General features: G+C 42.2%; 1 protein-coding gene across 15 annotated transcripts in view; it reads left to right on the forward strand.

The window, feature by feature from the left end:
- Positions 1-16445, forward strand: part of CASK (calcium/calmodulin dependent serine protein kinase) — a 508902-nt gene that overhangs the window by 313947 nt on the left and 178510 nt on the right. For 11 of the 15 annotated variants that reach the window (XM_073616292.1, XM_073616297.1, XM_073616294.1 and 8 more), the window contains exons 10-11: positions 308-407; positions 14603-14620. In XM_073616292.1, coding sequence (XP_073472393.1) covers positions 308-407; positions 14603-14620 — 118 coding nt within the window. The remainder of the gene's footprint in view (positions 1-307; positions 408-14602; positions 14621-16445) is intronic. The other 4 variants (XM_073616306.1, XM_073616293.1, XM_073616298.1 and 1 more) reach the window with 1 other exon arrangement.

Here is a 16445-nt window from a genome sequence, read left to right on the forward strand (position 1 = left end):
CATGCTGTCCCCTACACCATGTCGTGGTCTGGCCACACACAACACTTTTTTGATTGAGCAGTGAAAACCCTCAGCTCAACAGCTCTAAATTTCTGACTAGATCAAAAGGTATTTTTGTTGCACTTATCAAACTAGTATAACATTACTTTCAGATGTTATATTTAAAAGACCAAAAGGGAGCAAAAAAATTAGTTTGTAGTTAGGGTTTTCATACACTCACTGTTTGTTTATGTAGGGGTCAGCGTGTTCTAAAATCTGCATTCATTTAGAAATATGTTTATGTTGGGTTTTTAATCTTCCTATCCAGGGAGCTGTTTTAGCTGCAGTGTCTAGCCACAAGTTCAATTCATTCTATGGGGATCCTCCAGAGGAATTACCCGACTTTTCAGAAGACCCAACATCATCGGGTAAGTTGAATGGATTGTCAATAGATATTTATTCAGGCTTGGTTATATTATATTGCACGTAAAATGTCTGTAATACTTGTTTTTTAGATTGTCTCTTTTTTTATTTGAAGCAAAATGTCTGCTACACTGTGCAAGCTGGCTGCTTTACCCCTTCCCATCTCTTCCCTTCTCTGTTGGCTGTTCAACTTGGATAATCTCAATGCTCAATAGAAAGTTGTGTACAGTAGTTGTCCTGCAATGTATTTAGGCTTGCATTTAATAGAGATAGAGGAAAGCTTTATTGTGTGTTATTGTTTATTGTTGCTGTTGTATTTATTGTGCACCCGTAAATTTGGAATCTGCTTTTACTAATGTTAAAATATCATCTGTAATCTTTCCTATGTGTGCAGTTGCTTTCTTCTAAAGCACTCTTTGGCAACCATTGCAGATAAAACTTGCAGTATACTCTTACACAGTGTACTATAGAATTCTTTTTTTTTTTTTTTTTCTAGAAATAAGTTTGTACACATACAGTCAATGTAAAAACATAGCTTCCCTGGAATCATTGCATCTAGGGGCGTTCTTTATATTTTCTGCAGATGTATAAAATGCTGCCCTTATGATTTCCTCATAAGGGCAGAAGTCTGTCCAGAGATTTAAGTCAAATAATACATCCCCTGCAATAAGAATTTCATTTTTGGTGATACTTTTCCAAGACAAGACTTGCAGAAAGGGATATAAAGACTCACCTTTTCACCTATGATTAATCAGGTGGTGGTAATAAAGTTAGTTTCTCTCACTTAGCAATCAGTGTATGGAATACATGGCGCTCACGTGACTCCTCTGCTCCCTCCTCTCCCTGGCTGACAGCTATAGCAGGAGGGGCCAAGAAATCCTGCTGATGTCAGCCAGGGAGAGGAGAGACCCGAGGAGTCATGTGAGCACCAGGAGTTGCTCTGATATAAGGTACAAATTGGAATCTTTTTTTATATAGATCAGACACTGGGACACATATTGTTATATAACAGAGGGGATGCGATGAATAGATTATAGTTGCTTAACCACTTCCCGACCGCCGCACGACTATATACGTCCTAAGTTTGAACGGGGGTATCGTTGTTATGGCAGCAGCTAGCTGCCATAACCCCGGTATCCCCGTTTTCGTGCGGTGGCCGGCTTTCAGATAAAAGTGGTCCCTGCGGCGGATTCGCCGCGAGATCATTTTTATCGGTGGCGGGAGAGGGGCCCCCCCCCTCCCGCCGCGATCCGGTGCCCTCAGCCGCTTACCGGAGCCGTCGGTAGCGGCGGAGGCGATCGCGTCCTCTGCCGTTGTGTGTCAGGAGATGAGCGAGGCCAAGATGGCGCTCACTCGTCTCCAAGATACTGCTGGGCGGAAGCGACGTCAAAACGTCACTTCCGTCCACGCCTCTTAAAGGCATATTTTTTCAAATGTCATTTTTCTAAATGACTTTTTTTTTTTTTTTTATTGCATTTTAGTGTAAATATGAGATCTGAGGTCTTTTTGACCCCAGATCTCATATTTAAGAGGTCCTGCCATGCTTTTTTCTATTACAAGGGATGTTTACATTCCTTGTAATAGGAATAAAAGTGACACAATTTTTTTTTTTTTTTTTTAAACAGTGTAAAAATAAAATATTTTAAAATAAATAATAAAAATAAAAAAAAAATTTTTTTAAACCCCCCTGTCCCGACGAGCTCGCGCGCAGAAGCGAACGCATACGCGAGTAGCGCCCGCATATGAAAACGGTGGTCAAACCACACATGTGAGGTATCACAGCGACCGGTAGAGCGAGAGCAATAATTCTAGCCCTAGACCTCCTCTGTAGCGCAAAATATGCAACCTGTAGAATTTTTTTAAACGTCGCCTATGGAGATTTTTGAGGGTAAAAGTTTGATGCCATTCCACGAGCGGGCGCAATTTTCAAGCATGACATGTTGGGTATCAATTTACTTGGCGTAACATTATATTTCACAATATTAAAAAAAATTGGGATAACTTTACTGTTGTTTTATTTTTTTTATTCAAAAAAGTGAATTTTTTCCAAAAAAAAGTGCGCTTATAAGACCGCTGCGCAAATACGGTGCAAAAAAAAGTATTGCAATGACCGCCATTGTATTCTCTAGGGTGTTAGAAGAAAAACCATATATAATGTTTGGGGGTTCTAAGTAATTTTCTAGCAGAAAAACCTGTTTTAAACATGTAAACACCTAAAATCCAAAACGAGGCTGGTCCTTAAGTGGTTAACAGCTTTAATTTTTTGTATTCCAAAGGCAGTTTTTAAAGCATCAGTGGGGATGGGCAGGCAGTGTCTAGAGCTGGCAGGTAGGGAGGGGGGGGGGGGAGGAGGACAGAAAGACAGAGCAGGGCTGCGAATGATGGTGGCACGTAAACTGACCACGGTGTCAGGACTCAGCAGCCATGATGAACCGTGGACAGTTTACTGGGGGGAGGGCTGAACCAGGCAGAGTCAGCCAAGTATTTTAAGTTTTACAGGGGGCCAAGTTCCGGAGCACAAACACTGTGCTGTTTTTGATGCTTTAACCACTTGCCGACCGCCTAACGTACATGTACTGCGCAGGTCGGCTCTATTGCACGAAATCACATACCTAGATGTGATTTTGTGCAATAGCCACTGGATGACATGCGCGCGCTGCTGGAGGCATGATCGCACACTGATTGGACAGAGGGGGAGCCAATCAGTGGGTCCGGCGGAGCCAATGTCCGCCAACCATCCGCGATAGTTCCCGAGAGAGGCAGAACGGCGGTCTGACGGGAGAAGATGGAGATCTTGTGTCTCTGCTAAGCAGGAACACGGATCTCTGTTTTCACTCATTCAGAGCAACCCCCCCCCCCCCACACACAGTTAGCAAGCACCACCTAGGCACACAGTTAACCCTTTGATCGCCCCTTCCCTGCCAGTGTCATTTGTACAGTAACGGCGCATATTTTTAGCACCGATCACAGTAATAATGTCGCTGGTCGCCAAAAAAGTGTCAAGTGTCTGATTTGTCCGCTGCAATGTCGCAGTCCCGGTAAAAAATGCTGATCGCCTCCATTACTAATAAAAAATATATGATAAATAAAAACGGCATAAAAATATCCCATAGTTTGTAGACGTGATAACTTTTGCGCAAATAAATATAGGCTTATTAGGAATTTTTTTTTACCAAAAATGTGCAGCAGAATACAAATTGGCCCAAATTGATGAAAAAATTAGATTTTTTTTACATTTTTTTTATTGGCTTTGTTTTGTAGCAGAAAGTAAATTTCTGCTATAATTTTTTTTTTCAAAATTATGATCCAATACCACGAAAAGAAAGGTCTATTTGTGGGGAAAAAAGGACATCAATTTTATTTTATTTTTTTTGGGTATAACGTTACACAACCGTGCAATTGTCATTTAAAGTAATGCAGTGCCGTATCGCAAAAAATGGCCTGGTCATTAAGGGGGTAAAACCTGGTGAGGCTAAAGTGGTTAAGGGAACAGCATCTATTTATTTATTTATTTATTTATGTTTGGTGGTAACAAACACTTTAATATCAATAAACAGTTTTAAATTCTCATACAAATCTATATTTGAAGTTAAATCTTCATTTTGGCAATAACTAGTTGTGGGCGGATTCCTGCCAGTCTAAGGCTGTGTCAAGCCCCTCCAGCTTGTGTCTTAGAATAAGAGGGAAGTAAACCCTCCATCAATCAAGGTCTAATACCTCCCCCCCCCCCCCTTGTGTTTGGTTAGTGGGCATGGGGGAGGAGTAGGCTGTCATTTACCATTGTGTATACGCCCACATGTGTGACTCTATAAGTTACATGGGCTGCTCAGATGTGGTAGGGAGGAAATTCTCAGCATAGAAACTCCCTGAAAACTGAGCATGTGCAGAGCTGCCACCACAGCTGCAAGATCCCTAGCCAAATTGGGGATATGGACAGAAGGTGGGGATAGAGCAGCAGGATCAACCAGTATTTTGTGAGCATGAACAGCATGTAATACAGCATTTATGGAGAGTTTTTTTTATAATGTGGGATTAACCACTTCATCCCCAGAAGATTTTACCCCCTTCCTGACCAGAGCACTTTTTACAATTTGGCACGGCGTCGCTTTAACTGACAATTGCACGTCATGCAGTGCTGTACCCAAACAAAATTTGCGTCCTTTTTTTTCCCACAAATAGAGCTTTCTTTTGTTGTATTTGATCACCTCTGCGGTTTTTATTTTTTGTGCTATAAAAAAAGAGTGACAATTTTGAAAAAAAAAATATATTTTTTACTTTTTGCTATAATATCCACAAAAAATGTTTTAAACAAATTTCTTCATCAGTTTAGGCCAATATATATTCTGCTACATATATTTGGTAAAAAAAATCGCAATAATCGTATATTGATTGGTTTGCGCAAAAGTTATAGCAGCTACAAACTATGGGAAAGATAGTTAGAAAGATTTATGACATTTTTATTATTTATTTATTTTTTACTAGTAATGGTGGTGATCAGCGATTTTTTATTATTATGGAGGACAGATCGGACACTTTTGACACTTATTTCTGACCATTGACAATTATACAGCGATCAGTGCTATAAAAATGCACACTAGGGGGCGATCAAGGGGTTAACTGTGTTCCCTCACTGTGTCCTAACTGTATGGGGATGGGAGTGACTAGGAGAGGAGACGTTGTTTTTCCAATTCAGTAGGAACAAACAATATGGCTCCTCTACTCTGACAGCACAGGGATTTGTGTGTTTACACACACAAATCCCCACGCTGGCGCTCGTGCACGCGATCATGCTTGGCCGGCGGCGATCATGCGCATAGGGTCCACCGCCGTGTAGTGGGCGCATGCGCACTCTGGTGGGCCAAACCGGCTAGGATGTATCCGTACGGGATTTCGCCCAGGGGAGCTATTCAGCCGCAGTATATCTGCGTGAGCCAGAACCGGTTAATGACCCTTTAAGTATCAAAAACATCGCTGGCACTGGCTATTGAAGAAAAATTTACCTTTTTTTTCCGGCTCTTGCTGCATTTTTGAGGCCCATGTTGTGATGTGTTCTCTGCACTTGCCAGCTTATGTTAAAGGGGAAAGTTGAACCAGCATGCACCTCTTATGGGCAGAACACATATCTAGTTGCCACTTGATGATTGTTGAACTTACTTTGTAGGTGCATTTGTGATTATTTGACTTTTCAGTTTTAATAGGTAATCATATTTAACACAATGGTTGTAGGTCTTTGTAACACACAATGCAATCCTTTACCACGTCTTTCCCTCCCAGTACAGTTAGTTTAATTTGAATGAGGTACACTAGTACCTAAACTAGAGATCTAAACTGTGGAAGTCTTGCAGAAAAAAAGTTAAGCGGAATTGCTGTAGGCTGCATGAATCTGCACTTTTTCCATATGACCACCTCAACATGCCTTCACCCAGTGTCTCTTTGTGGAAGTTGCAAGCTTTTCTTTATACTCAGATCCAGGACTTTTTTATATAGGTGCAGGAACTCCCCTTTCAGAGTCACCCCTTGTCTCTGCCCTCTACCCACCCCCGAGTACTGTCCCTTGGTTCCAGCCCCCTACCTACCTCCCTGCACCATCCCTTTTAAAGAATACAGAACTAAGAAACATTTGTGGTGCTAAGTATTTTGTATGGAATTTGTCAATGATAACAGAAAAGCAGTAAAACGGATCCCCTGCAGGCAGCAACAATAGACCCCCTCATTAACCAAAAGAATCCCCCCAGCAACAATAGACTGCAACAATATACCCCCCCCCCCCCCCCCAGCAACAACAAATCTCCCCGCAGCCAGCATCAATATACCCTCCAGCAGCCAGCAACAATAGGCCCCTCCCTCAACAGTAGATCCCTCCTATCAACAACTGACCTCCCAGCAACAATAGATCCCACACCAGCAACAATAGACCTCCCCTACAACAATAGACCCACTGCAAAAATAGGTCCTCTCCCATAACAAAGGATCCCCCAGAAGCCAGTATCAACAGACCCTGCAGCACACCCCAACACCCCTTGTCATTACATACATTCAGTCCTAGAGGTGCTGGAACTGTGTTCCCCCACATTCCCACTGAAAAGCCCTGCTCAGATCTGAATTGCAGGCAAAGCGGGTCATATGCAGCCTTTTTTTGTCAAAACACAGCATTTTCCATTTGAGGGTAGCTGCATGCATTGAGATGGAAAACGAGTCATTGGACTAGAACACCCATCTACGTGAATCCTAATCCTAGAAACATCTCGCCAGTGACCCGATCACTATACAGGGCAAACACACGTTTCCACTTTTTTTTACTTCCTTGATGACCATGTGAGTGAGGCAATGTTTTTTTGTCAGTAAAGGCGACACCTCTCTCATTCAGCCAAACAGGGAGCAGCACCATGAAACTAGGTGAATTTTTCCCTCTGCCCTTACTAGCAACCCTGTCGGCGAGTTGTTGCCAGCAGTTGGATAGCAATTGTGCCATGACCCTAGCAGTCATTGGATGCAGTTAGGAGTGAATGGGATATATAATTTCAAACACCAGAAATCCAGCTATGAAGCTATAAAAACAGGAGTACCTAGGCAATGTCATGTGTCAGGAAGTAAACTGATAAGTCTGTGGAGGCATTCAAGCAGGTTATTGTAATCATACAGCACAAGACACATGCAAAGTATTCAGAGACCCTGGGTCATAGACTTGTACCTTCAATTGATTGGACACTGGCAAGCTTTTGATAACACGCCCACTGAGCGCCTTCCCTACAACCGTACCCCACTGCATGAGTCAATCATTTTTTAGCTTGTGTCCTAAGATGATGGGCCTCTTCTTAATGGTGTATGCCAGCCGTGATGGTCAAAGCCCAGACCCTTTTCGGGACCATCAAGGTGGACAAAGTAGGACCGGGTACATTTACATACCAGTATGTGAATCTTTAGCACACACTGCAGTATATCCTTTTATTCTACAAGGCACACCACAGTGCTAAGCACACAAGTAGTTTTGAAGGCACAGGTAATGAAGTCATTTACACTTTAGGTGTTTTTCTTTTTCCTAGCTGCTATTGTCTGTTTTTTTTGGCCTTATTGGTAATGGTAGTATAGCATTCACCTATTTAAATTTGGGAGGCTTTTCGTTCACCTCACTACCTCGTTAGCTTGTGGGGTACTGCATATAATACATCTAACTGCGCACATTGGCCCGGAGCCAACATCCTGATCATTTTTTATTTTACCTGATACCTCAGAGACGCAGCCACAGGAACTGTGCCTAGTTTATTGCAAATTTTTCTTCCTGGACATGCTGAATCTCCTCAGTCCATATCCATTCTGTGGGTAACCCACAGGGGAAAATCCTAACTTGGTACTGGCAGATTACATGTTTTTGGGGAATAGAAGCACATGGGACGAATTCTGCTGCAGGCCCTGAATAAAGTCCACGTTCTTAGGTTGATAAGTTTCCTTCTGGAGCAAGGTCTTACAATGACAATATTTCAGCCCCTTAAATCTGCCACTGTTATATCTATTCAACAGGCTGTTGCAGCTCTTGGAAAAAGTGGATACCAACACCCGTAAACCCTCTTTTGCCTTCCCTCTCCAACTGTATTCATTGATTACAATCTGAATTGCCTGGTGCATGTACATTTGCAGAAAACAAGGGGAACTCAAACATCTTAGCAGAGGCTGCTGCAGAAAGTTCCCCAACAAAATTTTGTGACAGTAATTCTTCAGTTTTTCTCCATATACTGGCTACAGTGGACTCGTTACTTGAGGCAATGCGAACTAGTCTCTGGCTAGACATGCATAGTTCTGCACAGCCTCCATATATTACAAAAGGCATAATAAAGAAGGCAATTCCTAGAAAGCCTTTTCACGTTCTTGATCAAGCCGATTGGGTTTTATATAATCATTGACCCAACTACAAGCGGTTAATTACTCCTCCAAAATTGTTGCTGCCCTGTACCCTCAAAACGGTATGGACTGTTCCCACTCTAGAACTGCCTATTCTTTCTCTAAATAATCAATCTACTTTTTTTTGGAGGACTTTTCCTCCTTTAAAGTGGTTGTAAACCTAGTTACACCACTTGTATCTACAGGTAAGCCTATAGTAAGGCTTACCTGAAGGTACTGTAAATATCTCCTAAACCTGCACGGTTTAGGAGATATTTACCATATACGCTTGTGCCGACGTCATTGACGCATGCACTGTGAAGAAACGGACCTCTGTGCCGTTTCTTCACTAGCAAGTGTTGTGACTGACTGCTCCCGCCACATACGCAGGAGTGACGTCACGCGGCTCCGGCCAGTCACAGAGCCGGAGTCAGCAGCCCCCGGAAGGAAGAGGGGCAAAGATGGATGCAGCCACCAGCGGGGACAACACGGGCTTCGTTTGCAGGCAAATGCCACATAATGGGCTAGTATGCGACGCACGCTGGAAGTGCCGTGGCGTCCATCTTAAAGTGATTATAAAGTCTCGTTTTTTTGCCTATAAAAATAATAAACATGTTATACTCTATTGCAGTGGATTTGCACAGAGCAGCCCGGATCCTCCTTTTCTGGGGTCCCTCTTCTGTGCTCCTGGCCACTCCCTCCTGTTCAGTGCCCCCACAGCAAGCAGCTTACTATGGAGCAACCAAACTGAGTCACAGCTCCCTGTGTTCATTCAGACCCTGGCCTGGCCCTCTCTCTCCCCTAATTGGCTAGCTGACTTTGATTGACAGCAGCGGGAGCCAATGGCACTGCTGCTGTGTCTCAGACAATCAGGAACGAGAATCTCGGACAGCTGAAACACTCGTGGACATCGCTGGACAGAGGGACCTCAGGTAAGTTTTAGGGGGGCTGAGGCACACAGAAGGCTTTTTATCTTAATGCATAGAAGTTTTTTCTTTTCTTCAAGATCAATAATCTTATCGCGGGGAGCACTACTAAAGACCCAAAACCAGTGAGGACGTGTAGAATCCATGTTCTAGATTAGACTATAAGAGGTTTAGGATCCCCGGAATGACATTTCTATGGACTGGGGTGTGAAGGATTTTAATAGTTAGCACTGACTTTGTATTTGTTGTCTTTCTCTGCTGGGATTGTGGAGCCTTTTCAGCTGCTGCTAAAATTGGGAGATTTACTTTTCTATTCTCTAGTGTGCACAATTTTTAAATAGGAAGTTTATTTAAAGGGCGCTATCAATCGCGTCTCTGCTGGACCTGCATTTGTGTGCCATGTTCTATATAGCAGTCATTACTTTTGACTGTGATCACCATATACCAGGGCTCTCCAGACTTTCTAAACAAAGAGCCAGCTTACTGCAATTTAGACTTTATGGGATCGGGTTGTGGCTAGTGGGAGTAGAAAACTGTGTCAGTGGAAAGAATAGTGCCTCATTAATGGCGTCAATGGAAGAATAGTGTCCCATCTTTGGTATGAGTGGAAGGAATATTGCCTCCTCATTGGCAGTGGGAAGAGTAGTGTCTCATATCAGTGGGAGAAAGTGTCCCAAGGCCCTGATAAAGGCAAGCAAAGGGTCGCATCTGGCCCATATGGCCACAGTTTGGAGACCACTGCTTCCATGATGACCATAGATTGGTTGCATGCTTTGGGATTTACATTTACTGAATGAATGATTAATACCTGGACCAACTTTTACTGATAAACCTAGCAAATCTTGCTTTGACTGATAACAGCCTTTTGTTTACCTTACCTGTACTTTTCAGTTAATGAGTAACTTCTCAATAAAGAAGTTCTTGTTGTCGACATTGATCAGGTTGATTCAAATAACTCATGGGCATCAATTGCTGCCTCCTTCTCCAAATTATAACAAATTTCAATACTTTCCATGAACTGTCATTTATGCAGTGCTCATTAAACTATCCAAAGCAAGTACATAAGCTGCATAAGAACATGTGATAATTTTTTCCTGTAGGCTCAGAGCACATTTGTAGTGCAGTAGTTAACATTGACTGCACCAAGAATAGGTCTCAATGTAAACAGCTTAAAGCTTTTCAGCACAAAATTAACTTGCTCTCATCTTCTTACTTCCTATTCCCTCTTACACAGTTGAAGATAGTTTCTTTATTTTTATCAACGTAGATACTACCGTATATACTCGAGTATAAGTCATCCCGAGTATAAGTCGAGGCCCCTAATTTACCACAAAAAACTGGGAAAAACTTATTGACCCGAGTATAAGACGAGGGTGAGAAATGCAGAGGGTCAATAATGCCCATCTGCAGCTGCATGCCTCCCTGTGTCCTGTGCAGCCTACCTGTACCCTGTACATGTGTGTCCTGTGTCCCTGTGTGCATGTGTCCTGTGTGCATGTGCAGCCTACCTGTGTCCTGTGTAGCCTCCCTGTGGCGATCTCCTTCCTCCCTGTGGCGATCTCCATCCTCAGACGCCGGCCGGCGTGTGATGATACTGTTCGGTGGCCATTCCACAGTTCAAAAGCCGCGCCTCCTCCTCCTCTGTGATAGGCTGACCGCTGACTGCCTATCACGGACATTCTCTCATTCTCGTACCACGGACGAGGATGAGAGAATGTCTGTGATAGGCTGTACACTGACAGCTGTTCAGCCTATCACAGAAGAGCAGGAGGCGCGGCTTTTGAAAGCTGGAATAGCCTCCGAGCATTATCATGCAGACAGACGGTGGGGACTCGAGTATAAGTTGAAGGGAAACTTTCAGCCCAAAAAAAAGGGCTGAAAAATTCGACTTATACTCGAGTATATACGGTATGTTTTTTTCCCTTGATATTTGTGAGGTGTCCCACCTCCTGAATCCTTGCTGAGATGAGGTAGTGATTAACCACCTGCAGCCTCCTTGGATATCCCCTACACACATCCCAGTAGTAGTAATGTTGTGTTGCATTTGTTCAGTTCAATCATTCCCTCAGTCAGTTAGGGACTGTCTGCAAAAGTTGGACCATTTCCAATAGACGTGAACTAATTTTCTAAACCCCAATCATAGCTATCCATATCAAAGATCATCTTGTGTGTGTGACATGTCACTGTAATCAAAGCAGATGATCAAATGTTTATTTACAACTGATTACTAATAGTTGTGTACAGCAGTGAAATTATTAGATGTAATGGTATGTACAGCAGTAAAATTATACAATATAATGTTATGTAATTATGCATTGTGTGTGTTTTTCTATGAGCTTATGCCAGACTGTTAAACATGAGCTGCAGTGTAGAGAAGTGAACGCTTGGGGAAATAGGGAAGTGCTATAGAATACCAATGACACCTTTGGCAATATGACTCAAGGAAAATATCCTGCATACAAAATGTACTGTAATACGAAGTGGGAAAAGAAGCTGTCTTACCAGTGGGCACAGTTAAAACCCAGGTTTAGTTAAAAAAAAAAAACTCCGTCCCTCTAGGTAGCTAGAACACTAAAAAACTGAAATGAGAGTTCATTAGATATTATACATGTGTTTTTATGCATACAGAGGAAGTGGTCAGTTCTTGGGTATTGCTATAGATAGAAGCTTATGATATCAGAAGTTCCACAATCCAGAACGGAAAAGACTGTTTTGCTTGTTGCTGTTAGTAAGCAGCGACGGGTCAGACATTACATTGAATAGAAATTTACAGGTTTAACAAAAAAAAGCCTGCATGTTTGTTCGTCAGCAGGATGATAGAAACGTGGCCAAGTTTATATATGCTGTTCATGTCCATGCAAAGCTGACTGCTTACTGCAGATTACTACATTTGCTTGGCCAACTTCAACTTCTCACAAAGACGCAATTGTTCTATTTCTGAATGATGGTGATGAAACCCTTCTGGCTAATAAGATGTGCCTGCTAGCAAAGCTTCTTACACATGTGAGCCTTCTCATGCTTGTTGATAAGGCATTGTTACTGACAATATGAAAAGTGCTTATAGCCCATGGCAACCGATTTTAGATTTTTCTGCTCCGACAACTGGTTACTGTGCTTCGCACATTTTCATTTTTCTTGCCTAGCAGTAAAAAGGGTCGCTGGTTTGAATCCCAATCACGACACTACCTGCCTGGAGTTTACATGTTCTCCCTAAGCCTGCATGAGTTTCCTCCCACACTCCAAAGACATGCTGGTAGGTTAATTGGCTTCTGTCCAAAAACTGGTCCTAGTATATGAATGTGAGTTGGGGGCTTTGGATTGTGGGCTCCTTGAGGGTAGGGACCGATGTGAGTGTGCGATGTATGTGTGGTGCGCTGCGTAAATTGATAGCGCTATATGGGTACCTTAAATAAAAATTAAAAAATAATATAATAGATGAGCATCTTAATGAGACACATCTTAATGTACAGGGATAGGGACCATTGTAGACACGCAGCCACACTCACTCAGGTTGAACTGGATGGACTGGTGTCTTTATTCAGCCTTACTAACTATGTAACTATATAAATCTAAGCAGCAAACACAAAATTTAGCAAATTAAAATGGATGGTAACACATTGTGTAGCACTAGAACAAGATATTGGCATATAAATCATGTGCAAAATATATCATACAATGCAATAATTAAACCGCATTGCTTAATTAAAGTGCCAGGTGCAGAAGTGCAAAAAAAGAAAATGCAAACAATTAGATGGTGAATAAAGTTCATATAATGTTGTATCAATGCTAGAACAGTCCACTCGGGGAGGAGGGATCTGAGTCTGAGATGTGGTCCAATACAAGGGAGAAGGTGCATGAAGAAACCCAAAAGGCCACAATTGGATCACCTGGAATAGTGCGTCCTCGGCCCAATTTAGGGTGTAAATATTCTTACCGGATGGTGTGGACACACATGCCAGCGGCAGTGTGTCAATCAGGCATAAAATACCGAATAGGTAGACTCCAAGATGGAACACTGGACCTCTTACACCAGAAGTTGAAGCTGAAGCTCTGGTACAAATCGTCCAACGTATGGATCAGCAAATATCTCCAATGAGCGGTATAAGGATCATGGAAAGTAAAAAGCTTCCATATGGTGTAGGTCAAACGAGTAGAATTTATTTAAAAGTACAAACATCGGATGAGATGTGTGAAAAAAAATAGTGATCACAGATTTAAAAGCAATGTGGGGAGCTGGACTAGTAAACTGATGCGTTTCGTCCCACTGGACTTCAGCTGGGGCATTAGCTAGTTCCCGCCACATTGCTAGCTTTTATAATTAAACATAATTACAATTAGACCTCAGAGAGGACGTCTCACATGCAGATACCATAAATTAATAGACATTATATGTACACAAAAAAATATACAAAAATCATAAATTCATACAAAAGGGATATAAAATACAGCTAAGCTTTATTAACAAAAGCATTTATATCCCAATCAGTGTTCATACCGAACGCAGAGTAGGACTTGAGCTCATATATCCAGAACGTTTCAAGTCTGGAGACCCCTCGTAGACATGAATCACCCTTCCAATGAGGAATGAATTTGTCAATGATTTGGAACTGAGTTCCAGCTGGGTTTTTGTTATGGTATTTTAGATAATGACGAGGGACGCTGTGATTTGAGACGACTCTTCTTGATGCTGGCCAAATGCTCATTGACCCTTACCGAGAAAGCCCTGATGGTGCGTACCACGTATTGCTTTTTACATGGGCAGGTCAACAAATATAGGATAAATCAGGTAGCACAGGTCGTAAAGTGTTTCATATGGTTGGTACATTGAAATAATTGCACTGTTACTGACTGGTAACATGTTCAGTAATTTTGTTAATGCTGTAGCTGTCCTCTTTCAGTATGAAGCAAATTTCTTAGATTTATTAAAAAAAATAATCAGACACACTTCTGTCTGAAAATATCTCATGACAGCAGATTGACAGGGGCGTTATTAAATTGTTCTTATATTGTTACATACACACAGTAATATTTTTCTAAGAATTTTACAGTCTGGTAAGTCTTTTATCTAGCAGTAGGTTTATTGTGGAACACTTCGTATGTGTTTGCATTAAGTGAGTCATAAGCAGAAATGCTGCTTGCTTACAATATAAGTCTTTGCCTGAATGGTTTTCTGCAATACATTTTTTCTGGACCAACTTTTTTTTTGTGGGGGGGGGGGGGGGGGGTGGATCAAAAGTACCTCTGTCATGCAATTCAAATTATATGTGTTGTTTGGCATACCAGTGATCTGATTGGGGTGAATGTTTGTGTACTCACTGTGAATTGCTTTGCCAGTGCTTGCAACTAACGTGGCTTTTCTGAAATTCTGTATTTTGTCTGCCTTAATGCTGCCTTACTAGGACTTCTAGCTGCAGAAAGTAGGTATTCCTTTTTTCCTTTTGTGCTGCTTGCTGTGCTTTCTCCTGAATGTTTCTTGAATGTACAAAATACTAAATGTGATAAATTATACCTGAATGTGGAATTGTACAGGCAAAGTATATATGGTTGAGATCAGCAAACAGATAACTTAAGGGGGTTGTAAACCCTCAAGGTTTTTCACCTTAATGTATGCTATGTATTAAGCTGAAAAATCTTCTGTAGTGCAGCAGCCCCCCTTTTGCTTACCTGAACCTGCTCGTTCCAGCGACGGGGACGAGAACAGCAGCTCCAGCTACTGTCTTGGGTCCTCATTGGATAGATTGACAGCAGCAGGAGCCATTGGCAGGGGGCAAGGCCGAGTCCTGCTGTCTGTGTCGATGGACGCAGCAGCAGGACATGGGAGCGCACCAGCATGAGTGCCCCCATGGAATGTAGCTCTCCGTGGGGGCACTAAAGAAGAGGAGGAGCCAGGAGCGCCGCTGAGGGACCCCAGAAGAGGAGGATCGGGGCTGCTCTGTGCAAAACCGTTGCACAGAGGCGGTAAGTATGACATGTTTGTTATTTAAAAAAAAAAAAAAAAAAACCTTTACAACTTCTAAGTCCAGACTGGCCATTAATCACACAGATTCTGTTCGTTACAGATTGAGTACCAACTTAACACCCCAGTCACACTGATCATGACATTGAAATCGTGCTACTTCACTTGATTTCAAAGTAGTGTGACTTCATGCACAGATGTCTATGCAAGTTGCACCTGAACTTGCAAAAAAGTAGTGCAATCACTACTTTCAAAATTTGGTGCGACTCCGATGAAGCACCAATTTGACCACTTCCATTGTGGACAATAGAGTGCAACTTGTCATGCAATTTAAAACTATCAAATTGCATGACAAGTCACACCGGTGTGACCGGGGGCTTAGAATTGTTTATACAGGGTGCATTTTCAAACATTTTTCAGGACAGTTGTAGCGCATTGACATTAGTGAAATCATTCATTTAAAGATTAGTGCTTGGCATGGTATATTTTTACATGGTTTCTTTGGTCCAGTTTGGACCAATACAGCTATGTATATACCATACCTGGCCGCTGCACCCATAAGCTGGAAATCACTAAAGTAGACACCACTACTTAGTGATGTCCCTTTGAGTCCTATACCGAGTGAAGAGATGGAGAGCTGGGGCTGTAGTATTGTGCTCTCTACCTCATACAATCAGAGAACGCTGTGCATTCATTCAGAAGATATAAAGCATTCTCTGAATGGCCCCTGTGTTGAGCGGCCGACCTGTTTTCACAGTGAATCAGGCCAGCCAGTTAGCATGGGACAAAGAGGCAGGTGAAGATTACAGAAGTAGCAGCGTCATTTACACCTTCCAGGGTAATCGACCAGGTATAGTCCAAGCTGGACCAATGTAACTACTGTATGTAAAAATATACCATGCCTGGAATTTTTCTTTAAACAGTGTTCTTTGGCAGAAGAGGAATTCACAAAGATGTCCTGCATGATAAGGTGTGGTATGCTGACCTGCGTATTGTCTTTCAATTTAGTTCAGAAAGGTTCTTTAAAGTGTATCTAACTTCACTCCAGGGTGAAGCATTTTTAGCATTTTTTAATTTTGTTGTTTCCTCGTTTTCTCCTGTTGATTCTGCCAATGACACAATTCCTGTGTTAGGTAACTGCACTTGCTCCTCGTCTTTATCTATGGAGGAGCAATGTAGCCACCTCTGGACAGCAACATTTTAAATGTGTGGCAAGAGAGATGGCTTTGAAAACCATAAAAAAACAGAACTAAACCTATCAATTTAATGGTTACTCAAAGCCGTTA

The sequence above is a fragment of the Aquarana catesbeiana genome, linkage group LG02, assembly GCF_042186555.1.
Source record: "Aquarana catesbeiana isolate 2022-GZ linkage group LG02, ASM4218655v1, whole genome shotgun sequence".
Lineage (NCBI taxonomy): Eukaryota > Metazoa > Chordata > Amphibia > Anura > Ranidae > Aquarana > Aquarana catesbeiana.